At 31.9% G+C, this 14,200-nt stretch overlaps 1 protein-coding gene across 1 annotated transcript; it reads right to left on the bottom strand.

The window, feature by feature from the left end:
* Window positions 1-503: 503 nt before the first annotated feature.
* On the bottom strand, window positions 504-13,909 carry LOC143044527 (protein Tob1-like). The gene is made up of 2 exons (XM_076216584.1): window positions 13,754-13,909; window positions 504-4,801 (listed from the first exon to the last, which is right to left on the bottom strand). The coding sequence occupies exon 2, from the start codon at window positions 4,716-4,718 to the stop codon at window positions 3,561-3,563; it is 1,158 nt and encodes a 385-aa protein (XP_076072699.1). The 5' UTR covers window positions 4,719-4,801; window positions 13,754-13,909; the 3' UTR covers window positions 504-3,560.
* Window positions 13,910-14,200: the final 291 nt, after the last annotated feature.

The raw sequence follows: 14,200 nt of genomic DNA, 5'->3' as shown, positions 1-14,200 counted from the left end.
CATTTGACTCGATATTTGTCTAACATCAAATTCATTGGATGTGTGCTGATTGATACTTTAGTCTGTGAGAACAAAAAAAGTAATGATTTCTTCGTTATTTGTAATTGGCTCTAAACTGGCTTTCAGTAACGTGAGTTATCTAAGTGTTATATCAGTGTTCGGTATCTATCGACTTTATGCTAGTTTTTTTTTTTTCTTCCTGGTCTTACAGATCTTTGAGTTAAGCCATGTGCAGCAGATTTTCACAGTTTGTTTTTATGTTGTTCTGTTATTCCACTATCCCGGCTGTTTAGAGTAGGGTTGAATATATGATGTAGATTTGTTTCACATTGTTGTGGTCGGGGCATTTTGTAGTTGATTATACGGTATGGGTTTTTTTTTCTCGTTGTTGTAGGTCTAACCTAACGAGCTTAATATATTCACATCATAAGACCTCTGGTCAGTATTTGTATTATATGCAATCATTTTTAATATATATAAGGGCAGTAACAAAACAAACAATATTTTATAAGAAAATACCAATTTTTATTACAAACTTAAAAATATGTAGCAATATAAATGATGCAAGATTTAACAGTGAAAGGCCCTGTGAATATATATCCGTTACTAATGGAACGTACTCGTGTTGAGGGGGCGGACAGAATGCCTTATCCTATCCCATTACTCCACTCCATTACAGGATCACCACCCTCTACCCATTGCTCTCCTGTCCGCCCTCTCTGTATTGCACAATCTACATTTACTATATTGATTGTGATGATAATAAAGGCCATGGAATTATACGATCTGGGTGTCTAAAATAAAAAAAAATCCATTGCTTCCAGTTACTTCCCTTCTACAATAACTCAAATTGAGTCTGCGTGTCATTAAAATTATTGCACTATCGCAACGGACATATATTAAGCGTAGCCGCGCAAGATCAATTTTCTTCGAAGAAGGGAAGTAACCGATAAAGAAAATGGAGATAAAAAAATGTGAATTTACACTTAAATACTTTTGGAAAAGATGTAGCAAATATTTATTAGAATTATTGATGATCTCCTGGTTTAAAATAGTTAATCAATTGTAAATTAAACGGTAAGTTTAACGAGGGTAGATAAAAGTTCTTTCATTGTGTCCAGCACTTTCATTGCAATAAAAAATCATAAAAACCATGGCCTGACATTCTCTTAAGGATATACGCATATTTGTTGGCAAACAAATTAGTTGAAACAAACACTAAAATAGACAGTCTGGTTACCAATTTCCCATAAAAAAGTTTGACGTCAAAGCTTTCTAGTGATAATGACAATTTCAAACGCATAAGTGAAGATGATCACGTAACGATTGTACAGAGCGGAAATAAAAATAGGCTGCAATTGTCCTAAACAAATATTTTTGGATTTTCCTCAATTAAGTGTAAAGACCAAATAATCATTGAAAATACGTCAGAGGGAGATAAAAATTACTACTGACAATGGGTTGAACCTTTATTATGTTTGTTGTGTATTGATTGAGAAAACTTAGTCACTTTGTATAATTTGTATCGTATTTCTTAAGCATGTGATATTTATGCGGAAATGTGCATCACCGAGAGGTTTGTTTGGAAACCGGTAATTGTAGCAATTTATAAAACTGGCGATGCAGTGTCGAGACTGAAAATATTTAGTTGATGAGGAGCTAAATTGTTTTTGTTTAGTTTGTGAAAATGACAAGATCGTTATCTTGTTCTAAATTAAAGCTAAGTAGCGAATTAGCAGAAAACCCACATTCCCAACGTAAACGACTATCGTGCCATGAATATATTGAGATAATAATTGTATTCGACAGTTTTGGATTTTTCATAAGTTCGAAACTAAAGAATGTTCTTGCTAATTTGTATGCCAGAAATATCGCATGTCCATACAATTATAAACTAAAAAAAATATATTTACGAGAATTTAATTCTCTCTCATTATTATTCAACAAATATTTTATTAAATATCTTAAAATATGAAATACAAAAGATAACATTTAATAACGTATAAAAGTTTATACCACGCCATAATAACCATCGATAATATATGAACGTAGAAAGTTTACGAATATATATATATAATTTTTTTCTATATACAGCTATATATGAAACATAACATTCAAAAATAAAAAATAAAATTACTATTAAATTCATGTATTGAGACAAACTCTTAGACACTAAGACATGGCTCAAACGTTGTAGTGATCGCGTCACCTTTAAACGATCTTGTAGACTTTAGATAGGGACTCTCGTTACTTCAGTAAGTTTATTTAAGGGGGAAGTGTCAGGGTCAACAAAGTATAAGGGAGGGGGGGTGTCAAGGTCAACACAGTATTGTTTTACAAGTGTGACGATTTGACAGATCATAGATAGTGCAGATTCTCATAGTCAGAAAGAGTAAATTCTTAAATTCTTAAAAATATAAAATTTCCCATTGATGGACTCAGTGGCCTGTCGTAAGGGTTCACTGTAGATGTTCGAGAAGGAACTGTTACCTTTTGTGTAATACCCCTTGACTTAAAATGCACAAATGTTCCCTTTCTAACAAAAGTAATCGTATTTCAGTTTTCAAAAGTATAACTTAAAGTCTCCTGGTAACCGGGTTTCTATAACATAATCAATTAGTCTGGTACCAGGCGGATTTTCAGCAAGCTCTACATTAGGTAACTGTACATCTATTGCCTTGAAATTTTAAGAGTAACATGGACGCATGCGTCTTTTGTGATGGAGTAATAAACAGTCAGTATTTCTTTAATAACTACACTGAACCTATGTAATATTGAATAAAAAGATAAAAACAATATTTTGGCATGATAATTGCTTCAGACTAACACATGGTTTTGAAATTGGTATTTAAGGTTGCTTTAACCAGTTTACAAACTGATCAAATAAAAACAACATGAATTTCTGGTGAAAATAACAAACCACAACCTAAGCATAGAAAAATAATCTCAGTCATTGATACAAATATATGATAAAATTCTCTTTGCTGTTAAAATAATTTAAAATGAAAGACAAAATTTTAGTCCTTATTATTGGGTCTTGATTAAAAAATGATAAATATGACTGTAATGGTTTGATATTTACACATAGGCGGATCCAGGGGGGGGGGGGGGGGGGGGGGGCTGGGGGGTCCCAGGCTCCCCTTTCGTGGGAAAAATTTGGTTGATTATATAGGGAATCACAGAAGCATGACTGGAGCCCCCCCCCCCCCCCCCCCCCCCTAGGCAAAGTTCTGGATCCGCCACTGTTACAATCAAATCTAACCTAATAGAAGTCATAACCATGAACCATAAATAGAACCCCAAAAAATGTTCGACACAGTATATATCCTATTGTTTATAAAACCGATAAAATATAAAATCTATAGTAACATATAGATCAAAAATAGTTTTTCAGAAAAGTTCCGACTGAACATGACAATAAAAATATAACCAATCATGTATTTGACATTTCACGTTATTGTTAGCGCACCTGTTATCCAAATTCAATTCAAGGTCAATAGCCCATTAATTTGCCAGTAACATGTGTGGGTATTGACTTTGGTAAGACCCTGCACTCATGTTTAAACCTTCCAAAAACGATTTTTGCTGTTCTGTGAAACAGCACTTGACCCAACTGGTGACGGAAGATTTGTAGGGCCTGGCAGGAAATCGACCATGTTTCCGAATGGCTGTTGGTGATATGGGGATGAGGGTGAAGACATTCCGAACGTATCATTGATATAAGCGGTTGGTGATCCAATATGAGGCGGAGAACCTAAGGGGCCAATATGTTGTGGTGAATTTAATCGCTGTTGCTGTTGATGCTGTAACTGTTGTAAATGCTGATGTTGTAACTGAGACATGGCAATCCTCTGGTGTTGATCCAATAGAAATTCAGTTCGCGGATCACGTGGTGACAACGACCTTGGCCTTTGAGGCGAACATAACCCTGTATTACCTTTGGCTATCATGGCTGACTTTTGACGAAGGAAGTTTCCAAACTCGGTAGGTGAAAGACGAGTTGGACGCTTGGCATTTGTCTTCAATTTTGTAGATCCAAATTTAGTGGCCGCAAATGTAGCAGCCGTAAAATATTGATGTCCGGAAGCTTTTGGAGGAGCAGGAGCATACTCTTGTTGAAATTGTGGATTTTGATGTGATGACAAGTCGGAGTTAAATAAAGCACTAGACGGTGATGTGGAGGTACTACCCGGCCACCCTGATGATGACGAAGGTGATGATGGCGAAAGTCCCCCTGGGGACAAACTGAGATTACTTAACGATGATGATAGCGAATCAATCGGCTTAAAGCATTGTGCCTCGGGGTTAAAGCCTCTGTCTGACATCTGTATTTCTCGATCGGCTCTTTCTGTAATTTCTTCATCTCTTCTTTCGCTATGGAGAATTTTTACCGGTCCCTTTTCGCTTATTCTATAAGATACTTCTCCTGGGTCTATCCATATTGTGAGTTCAGCTGGCAAATAAGATTTCACTTCCTCTAAATTAAGTCCACAATCATATGTAGCATTTATCATAACGGGATCTACATTTTCGCCATTAACACGGACGCAACGAAATCCGGATCCTTTGGTAGGTTTATCTGGGTACCAATGACCTTCGAACTTCTTTTTTAATCCAATTTCAAGAGCTTCACCGAATAAGTTTACTCGTCTGCGTGGTAATTTGTTGTACAAGTACGATATGACAAAGTTCAGCGCTACCGATACCTCAAGGTGCATGTCGATATATCAATGTTTTAGATGCTTTGTATCAGTTCTCTAATAAATTCCTAATGAGATGGGTGTTGGTGAGTTCTTTAAACCTGAAAACATTCAATAAAATCTAATTAGCAAACAAAACACATTGATGACTATTAATGTAAACTATGTGTTATATTAAAATCAATCAAGATGAGAAAGAGAAGATATATGCAAGGGTCTGGAGGTCAGGTCTACATCTCATGAGGTGTTCTTTTCTTTTTGGGGTTAATTTTCTCGAACCTGTTTTATCGATTATTCTCTGATGTTTAGAAATACGCATCCCATTAACTTCTAGTATTCATTGTTTATTCATTATTCTGTATTCATTATTCTGTATTCATTATTCTGTATTCATTATTCTGTATTCATTATTCTGTATTAATCGTCTGCCCATTTCTCTCTAGTATACATATATATATTTGCCCATTATTCCCTTGTATTCTTTGTTGGACTATTATTCCTTTGTATTCATTGTTTGCCCATTATTATGTAATTGGAAAACCCAATTCGGACCCTCATAACTAGCTTGTTGTTACTGAATTCAATTTGAAGACAAAAATTCATTGTACAAAACATTCAAATTTTAGTATATTATACTAGTAAATAAAAAAAAAAAAAAGAGAAAATTCATTAAAAACTTATATCAATCATTTGTCAATATGAATTTAAGTCAATACTTATTTGTTGAAGGTTATTTCCTTATTCCACAGATCAGACATAATTATATAGAACGAATGGCTAGATTATCTTATATATAGTATACAATCTATCTAAGAATCGATTTTAAGCAATATGCTGCATTTGTATATCAAAAGGACATGAAGAATTAACGATTTGAACACTCTTCTGTTCGGTTTCTATGTTTAAAAGAATCATAATCGATCCAATCAATCACTCGATCAATCAAGCAATCAACAAATCAATCAATCAATCAATTATTCATTTCCATTGGACTTTATTTTAATATTTTTAGTGATATAATCTTTAATTGTTTAAAAATAATAACAAACGAAAACGCGAGTAATATATTTTTTTCAGAGATGCTAGTCCGCATGGTTTTTATTTTATTTGTGGACATATGCGACAACAATTGATGTCGAGTCGTGCATGTTTTCTCAATGTCACCTTGATCGATTTACTATCATTAACGCACAGGGTATCTTTTTCTACTCTATTTTATGTGCAACATGTTTATTCGAATAGAAATATCTCCTTGTAAAGAAGCTTTCAATCAGTCAATTCAATGCTATCAGCAGAAGTCCAATTCATCTCGCGCTGTTCACGTGGTTTCTATTCATTTCCGTTCCCTTATTTGAAAGATTGACAGCTAAAACCCATCACAAGAAAATGGCTTCACAGATGTTCAAAAGGACTCTATTGATTTTGATACTATATGTTATCAGCCAAACTGTATCAACAGATTGATTTATGCTTAAGAAAAGTCGATCTTGTTCTTGTTAAATTTTTACTTGGATTACACATTCAATAAAAGCAAATTAAAGTCAGAAGGAAACGTAGAAATCCATATTTCATGCTAGACTGTAACAATAAAGTATCGCTCAAATAGGATATGCCAATACACAATCCATTTTCATTAACCTTTCGCATGCCTGTTGATTTATGAGGTATGATATTACAAACATAATCCTACAGGCAAAAGAATTATTTCCAAAAGTAAGAAAAAAATATAGATCACATGATTACAGGAGCATGATACTGGTGCGTACCGAAAATAGATTTATAAAATATGATGAATTACAACGTACCGTTTGAAACATTTTATATGTTTAAATTCCGAATGAATGAGACAAAAGTTCAAACACCTTTCATTGTTGCATTTCATTTTAAAAAGTTGTGTCTCGCCGACAATAAATATGTTTCACTAAAAAGAACATGTCTAGTTAAATAGAGGTTACGTTTCTAAAAAGAACACGATTTGAAATGAGAGTAGAAAGACATCATATACCTCATAATTATACTTTATAGACTTTTTAACACAATCCATCAAAAATGGGACTATTTCATAAATACATTAAATACATGTATGACCAGACTTGGTCTCTTGTCTCTTTCTCAATTTTTTTCATAGGTAGAAGTGCATGCATGTCTCAGAATGTTCCTCTTCTGTGTTATGTAACAAAACAAAACACATTTTTATTCATTGTATTTTAGCACATTTGACATTGAAAGTTTTATGACTATTGTTCCTCTCCAATATTTTTACCATGCAGCTTGTACGGAAATTGTGCAGATTACTATCAATAAATGGAAATGTGAGATAAAGCTCGATTGATAGATTGTTGGTTGCTTAACGTCCAGTGGCAAATATTTCATGCATATTCAGGACGGTGATAAAGGTTGATAAGCAGTAACCTATCAACACGAGAAAAACAAAACAGCATACATTATGACGCATAGTATGGCGTTTTCACCTATTCATTTGGTAGCTGTTTTTTTTTTTTTTTGGTATTATGTTTATGAACGTGGCACACAGATTTTTTATTTCTATTGTAAAAAATCAGTGAAAATCTGATGTACAATGTAGTTGACTGACTAACAAAGTTCAAGACTATACTTCAAATTCTATAAAAACATGTAGAAATTAAAAAAAATATATATCATCTAAATCAAAATAACTAAATTAAATACCTTTTTTAATTGTGTCACTGATTTGTTTAAAATTCAAGATTATATTTCAAATTCCCTAAAGCAAGTTGAAATATAAAAAAAGCCTAATTAACTTAGAAATAATTACAATGTATGTCAGATACAGCTTTTTATAGCATTTATGTGATGTTTCGTTTAATATCTGTTTGTGATTATGTGTTTGTCGACCAGAAATGTATGGTTCTTTGTTTATTAATGAATAGGATTACGGATCGCTTGCTTGTACATAGTCTATCATATTAGTATTCCTCTCTTTGATAAAGTCTATCATATTAGTATTCCTCTCTTTGATAAATAGTTATTCTCTGAACGAATTTCCTGTCAAAACCAGGCATTGATTTTATTCTGAGGACTTGGTGGAACCGAAGAATTCTGTTATGCATTTAGAGCATTTGTCTACAGAAGCTAAAGTATCTTCTGTCAATCATTTAAACAGATATTCTAAATTTCTGGGTCGTCTAATGGCTAGTATGAAGAATATATGTATATAAAGATATCATTTTAATATTCTAAATTTCTGGGTCATCTAATGGCTAGTATGAAGAATATATGTAAATAGTGATATCATTTTGATATTCTTTAAATCAGGGTAATCTAGTGGCTATAATGAAAGAATTATGTACATAGAGATATCATTTTGATATTCTAAATTTCTGGGTCATCTAATGGCTAGTATGAAGAATATATGTACATATAGGTATTATTTTGATATTCTTTATTTCAGGGTAATCTTGTGGATAGTATGAAGAATATATATACATAGAGATATCATTTTGATATTCTATATTTCAGGGTAACCTAGTGGCTATAATGAAAGATATATGTACATAGAGATATCATTTTGATATTCTTTATTTCAGGGTAATCTAGTGGCTAGTATAAAGAATATATGTACAGAGATATATCATTTTGATATTCTTTATTTCAGGGTAATTTAGTGGCTAGTATGAAGAATATATGTACATGGAGATATCATTTTGATATTCTTTATTTCAGGGTAATCTAGTGGCTAAAATGACAGATATATGTACAAATGTATATTATAGAGGCATCATTTTGATATTCTATATTTCTTGGTCATCAAATGGCTAGAATGAAGAAATAATGTACAATAAGGTCACTAAGGTGTCATTTTGATATTCTAAATTTCTGGGTAATCTAATTGCTAGTATATATGAAGAATTTTAGATGTACATAGAAGTATCATTTTGATATTCTAAATTTCAGGGTCATCTAATGGCTAGTAGAAAGGATATATGCACACAGAAGTGTCTATTCTTTTAATTGAACTTTCTGTCGTTAGAAAAATTAACATGAAATATTTCAGCATAAAAAAGACAATTTCTACAGTTTCACACACAAACCGTTGTAAATAGCGTTAGAAGAATACGTCTGCAATAATCTAATGCCGTTTAACAAGCACAAAATTACACTATGCCACAAAATTCTATTAATAATCATACGCCTTACAGAACACTATTAATTAGAATCAAGATATTAACCTTTTCTAATGACATCGCCTACAAAATTTCACATAAATAGTTATATTCTCTTTCAGAACGACTAGTAATAAAGACAATTTATACAGAAAATCAATGCGACAAGGATTTACTTGTTTAATTCACCGATAACCTATAACTATACACCCACGATTTATCACGGCTCAATTACTAGAGAAGAAAACAAATCGCTTTTTTTCGAATGAAAACAATAATATATGTTTACGCAATCTCGTATGTTACGAAACCTTGGAACATCATAATGCTTCGCGTAAATTAGTATTCATTTTAATTGCCAGAAACATTCCTTTTTACACAATTCTGGCATTTATTCAATGAAATTGATTATTTCTTAATTTGAAGATTTTTGTTGTTGTTGTAAAAAGCACAAGTTTAACATGTTGAACATATATTTTCTACCAGTTTTAAAGTATTTTGTGAGGACACAGTAAACATGAGGAAACAATTCATGATCAGTGGTTTATTTTACAACTTTTAAAAATATAAATGATTCTCAGTGGAATCGATATCATACCAAAAGATTTGAGTAATGTTTTCAAACGCACAAATGTGACAAGAACAAGGTTTACCGCAATATTAGTTATTCTAACCTTTACGTTCACGAACTTGCTTTTTAATCATATATCAATACGCCTTTTGAATAACCACTTCTTAGGCTTTTTATTGTAATAAAGTAATTAATCATTAGAAAAACACTTTCGTTGCTTCTTTAGGAACACGTGTCACATTTTGAAAAGGACCAAAAATAGCATCTTAATATAAAAACAAAATCTTATATAAACTAGTTACCTACATTAGCATTGAAACTAACAACGTTAATAAATGTATTGATCAATTCTTAATGTACTTGTACCGATTTAATTACATGTACATTGTATTTGTATCACGGCTCTGTATATGAAAAATCTGGCAACCTTTCAAACTGATAAGGCGAAAATTAGTGTTAATTTCGTCCGCCGTGAAATTAAGTTGTAAGGTACTTTTAAAACACGAGTTCGAAGGTGAAGTACGAGTCATGGTGTGTTCAGAAATATGGGTTGAAATGTTACATTTCACATGTTTCCTGATGGAGAAGTACATTTTTAAAATCTAGGTTTTTAACTATAGCGAGAAAGAGACTAATGAAACGCAAATCATATTTACTGTCTGCACGCGCAATTTCCGGAAATGGACACAACTGCTGCGAATTTTCTGTCGCCTGACATTTCCACATTCGATAATAATTTCCTTCGTGTATTCATTTCAAAAGACAATTATTTACAGCATAATTGATAAAAAAGCAGGATTTAACAACCTTCGTCAAAAACGTTTTACCAAAGCACACTGTAAAGAACTTTTTAAAAACAATGTTTATAGGGATATGTTTAAGAGAATCAACTTTAATTTGCATAATGGGAAAATAAAGGATGCATTGTATAATTCATGACTATTAAGTAAATCGTTGCACGTATACTTGACAAAACATTCCAACCAATAAGGAGCTATTAATTGCTTCTCCTCAATTAAAGTCCCAGTAAAACCATCGATACTTGTGCACCTCCCTGCCAGGTTGTCCAAGCGAAACCCTTACTCTGTACAAAATCTCAAGCCCAAAGTTAAAATATAACCACAAAACTGAAAAAAAAACCGTACATGTATCGTCATACAATTATTTTTTTAAGGGTAAATTTATAACATGGATTCATTGTTGTTTGTCCTTACATGTACCGAAGTCTTAAATCAATTGTTGGTGCATTTTTAAATTTTATTCAATTATTAGTACTCTCCAATGCAAAGTTGTCCTTAAGGTAAGTTTTGGGCTATTCTTTAACGTCTCTTTTCCTCCGGTATCATTCCATCTTTGACTTCCTTGTAATTAATGCAATAAGTTGTATTTTGTTTTTTCTTTATATCTTACTCTTTTTTTACCGACCTTGCAAGACCTTCATGTGTATACAAGGTCATCATAAAAAAAACTCGTCGTCGCCTCTTCCTTTATTCCAATTTTGTTTTTATTATATTCTTGTAGTTAGAGGTTAGTTCAATCATTTTTTTAGTGGCATAACGGAAGTTCACGATAATTATGACAAAAATACATAACGAAATGTACACGAAACAAACAACTTAATAAGAAAACATACATTTTTGTGATTTTCCAATTATCTCGTTTGTTCGGTTTCGTGATCTTTTAATATAAGTGAAAAGGGAAGGTTGAACCAAAATAACCTGCCTTCTATCAATGTGAACGATACAGATATAGAGATACACCTGAAGATTATACCTGACATATAAGACACACCTGTCAGAACAGGTTAATATACATAAGTAATTACAATTATCAAATAATAAACACGAAAATATGAAAATAAACATATATATAGAAACACGTTTTCCACTTTTATAGGTTAATAATTTGTAATGACCTTGAGCGTTTACCGCCAGTGATATTTAGAATGAGGTTATATATCTTCAAAGATAATCTTATATATTACGTATATTTGTTTTAGAGAGTTGTTAGTAAAAAACAACAAGTAACAATCGCATTGAATATAAAATAGAAGCTTCGTTGTAAAAAGTTATGGAACCTGTTTAAAGACCGTCCTTTCAATTTCAAAGATGAATTTACATTCTTTTATTTACATTTCTTTCTCACAATCTGGGGACTTTACTACTATAGATATACACACATTTATTCTTCATGTATTGTCAATAGAATGTAAATGTAAGTGGTGTTTGTTTTGATACATTAACTATGTATCGTAATATATATGCATGAAATATTTGCTACTGGACGTTCAGCAAACATGTAAATAACATCACCGAAAGCTTTATTGAACTTTCATCACTGTAAATATGTAAAGAATACGATAAGATAGAAAGAAGAAAGGACGTTTGTCCTAAATTGAACCAAATGCCTTGTATCAGTTGGGTTGCTTTCGTTTTCAGTTTTTCCGAATGTCTATTTCAATCAAAGAACTAACTTGAGAATGACGTCATTTATTTACACGAATGAATCCCTGTCCATTTATTTCTGCAGGGACTATTGTAACTTCCTCACCGTATTTGGAAAGGTTGAGAGCATATATATCAAACGTCAAAGGGAGCCTATTCCAGTACTTCCGGGAGAGGCATTTGCATGTAAATTAAAATGGCTTCAGGCAATATATCCAAATTATCAGACAAGGAAATTATACTGTTGGTTTGTGATTAAATCCATACAAAAGTTTTAATTAAACTTTAAGATAAGACGAAATTGATAGCCACTTTCTCATTTTGCTCATGATTGACTGTTAGATCGGTAAAACTCGATTTCATTAACAACAAATATGTTTCAGAGACTGTTATCGTGTACCAGGGATGTAAAAAGTCTTAAATAGTACATTCAATTACTTGTAGCATCGTGAGATCATTGTGCATAATATGCAAAACAAAACAATGTCTTTTAAATGCTGTGTATTCAAGTAGGAATACCAATACACATAATAAACGCCTTGAGGGTAAAAGGTATAAACATTGAAAATGTGACAACTCGTTAAAGTTATGCTTAATTACACCAGACTTGTCACAAAAACTTCAAACATTATATATGTGTCAAATTACATGTACACACTTGCGATGAAGTAAGCATAATAGCTTTTGTAAAAAATAACTAAATAGATTCACAACTCTTTACAAAATAGAGAAAATTTGGGCATACTCCACCACAATTGCAACAGGAAGCAAGCAAATGAGAACCAATACACACATTTGATCACATTTAGTGTTAATTATGCTAATATTTCACTATTAAAACAATTTTATGGTTGTACAACTAATAATAAATATAAATTTAAAGGAGGAGACGGCAACCCAACGACATAAATGAACCAAATAAACAAAATAGTTCTCGAAGTCATTCTACAGTGTTCAACAATAGACAAATGATGTTAATGGATACAATATTTCAAGTCCCGAATCTAAAATACTTAGCTTTCTTGAAACATGAGCATAAATGTATTAAAAAAGGTTTTGTCGTCAATAAAGAAAAAAGAGGCGATTATTGAATTTATAAAGTGAATGTAAATGTCACATCTGTAAGTCGATTTATTATTAAGATACTTAACTGGTTAAGTGCACTTTCGAAAATGAATTATAATAAAATGGATTTTATAATGCATTATTCGGCTCTGATAATTTTTCGAAATAAAAAATGAATATTTACCATTTAAAAAAGAATCATTAGCAACCATTAAACCTTGAACAGTATCATGTTTGGCTATTTCTATACATGTATTCGTTATACATGTGTTTATTGTACAAGTATTTTTTTCTGTATCGGTATCAATAAGGCATCAATTGTGTTTCGAGGTATTGAAACTGACATTAAATTGGACATTAGACAATTCTTAATCAGTGTTCTAGTAATTGGCAGCATGATAATCGATGTAAAAAAAAAACAACAAATAACATTCCAGATAAAAAACGCAGAAAGTTATACATGCATCAGATAAGAATTCACAGTAACTGCATCAAGAGTATGCACCATAAGGAGATACGGAAGTTAAAAATAGCCTCGTGACGTCTGCAACTACGTAACCGAGAATTCGAACTTACAAACCCCCATTCTCTCGGGAATAAATGTTTACATGTTTAAAATATTTTAGTTGATAAAAATATTCAATACGACTTTAATGGCTAATTTTATATCCATTATGTATATTTACCATTTAATTTACACTTTAAATGTTTCTAAATGATATTTTGAAGTTTGTGAGTATAACAGACGATAAAACATATGGTAAATCTGTTGATATGTTTGTGGTTTATCTAAGAATATTTGACGTTGAAAAATCAATTTGACTAACTTACCTTTATAATAATTGTAAAATGTATCCAATATCAAACTTTATTTTAACTGTCAACTATTCATCATGGAAAATATAAAAATAATGTAATATAGTCCTTGTGTACATTCAGTAATATGTGTTCGTGCTATCTAATAGAAGTTCTGTAGGTTGTTATACTATAAATACTCTCTTCATGCATATTCATATTAATCTCATACAATATTCATATCACGATTTTCGATTGAAGACTTTGCCTTTACAGACGACCAATCGCTCGAGGGCTTTTCCAAAAACTCTCGTCTGCTATGTTCTGGAATATTTGTAAAATCAAGAGAAATCCCGAAAAAATGCTTACGGAATAGTGTGGGAATTACACATTGATTTTCATTCAGTATTTACGGACGACCTCTAACCTTTCTGATTTTGCGCATAACTGTTTGCGTCAGCTGTTCTCTAGTATTGATAAACT

Source organism: Mytilus galloprovincialis, chromosome 9 (assembly GCF_965363235.1).
Source record: "Mytilus galloprovincialis chromosome 9, xbMytGall1.hap1.1, whole genome shotgun sequence".
Lineage (NCBI taxonomy): Eukaryota > Metazoa > Mollusca > Bivalvia > Mytilida > Mytilidae > Mytilus > Mytilus galloprovincialis.
Note: the sequence above shows the minus strand (reverse complement) of the source record. Positions and strands in the feature narration are given on the sequence as shown.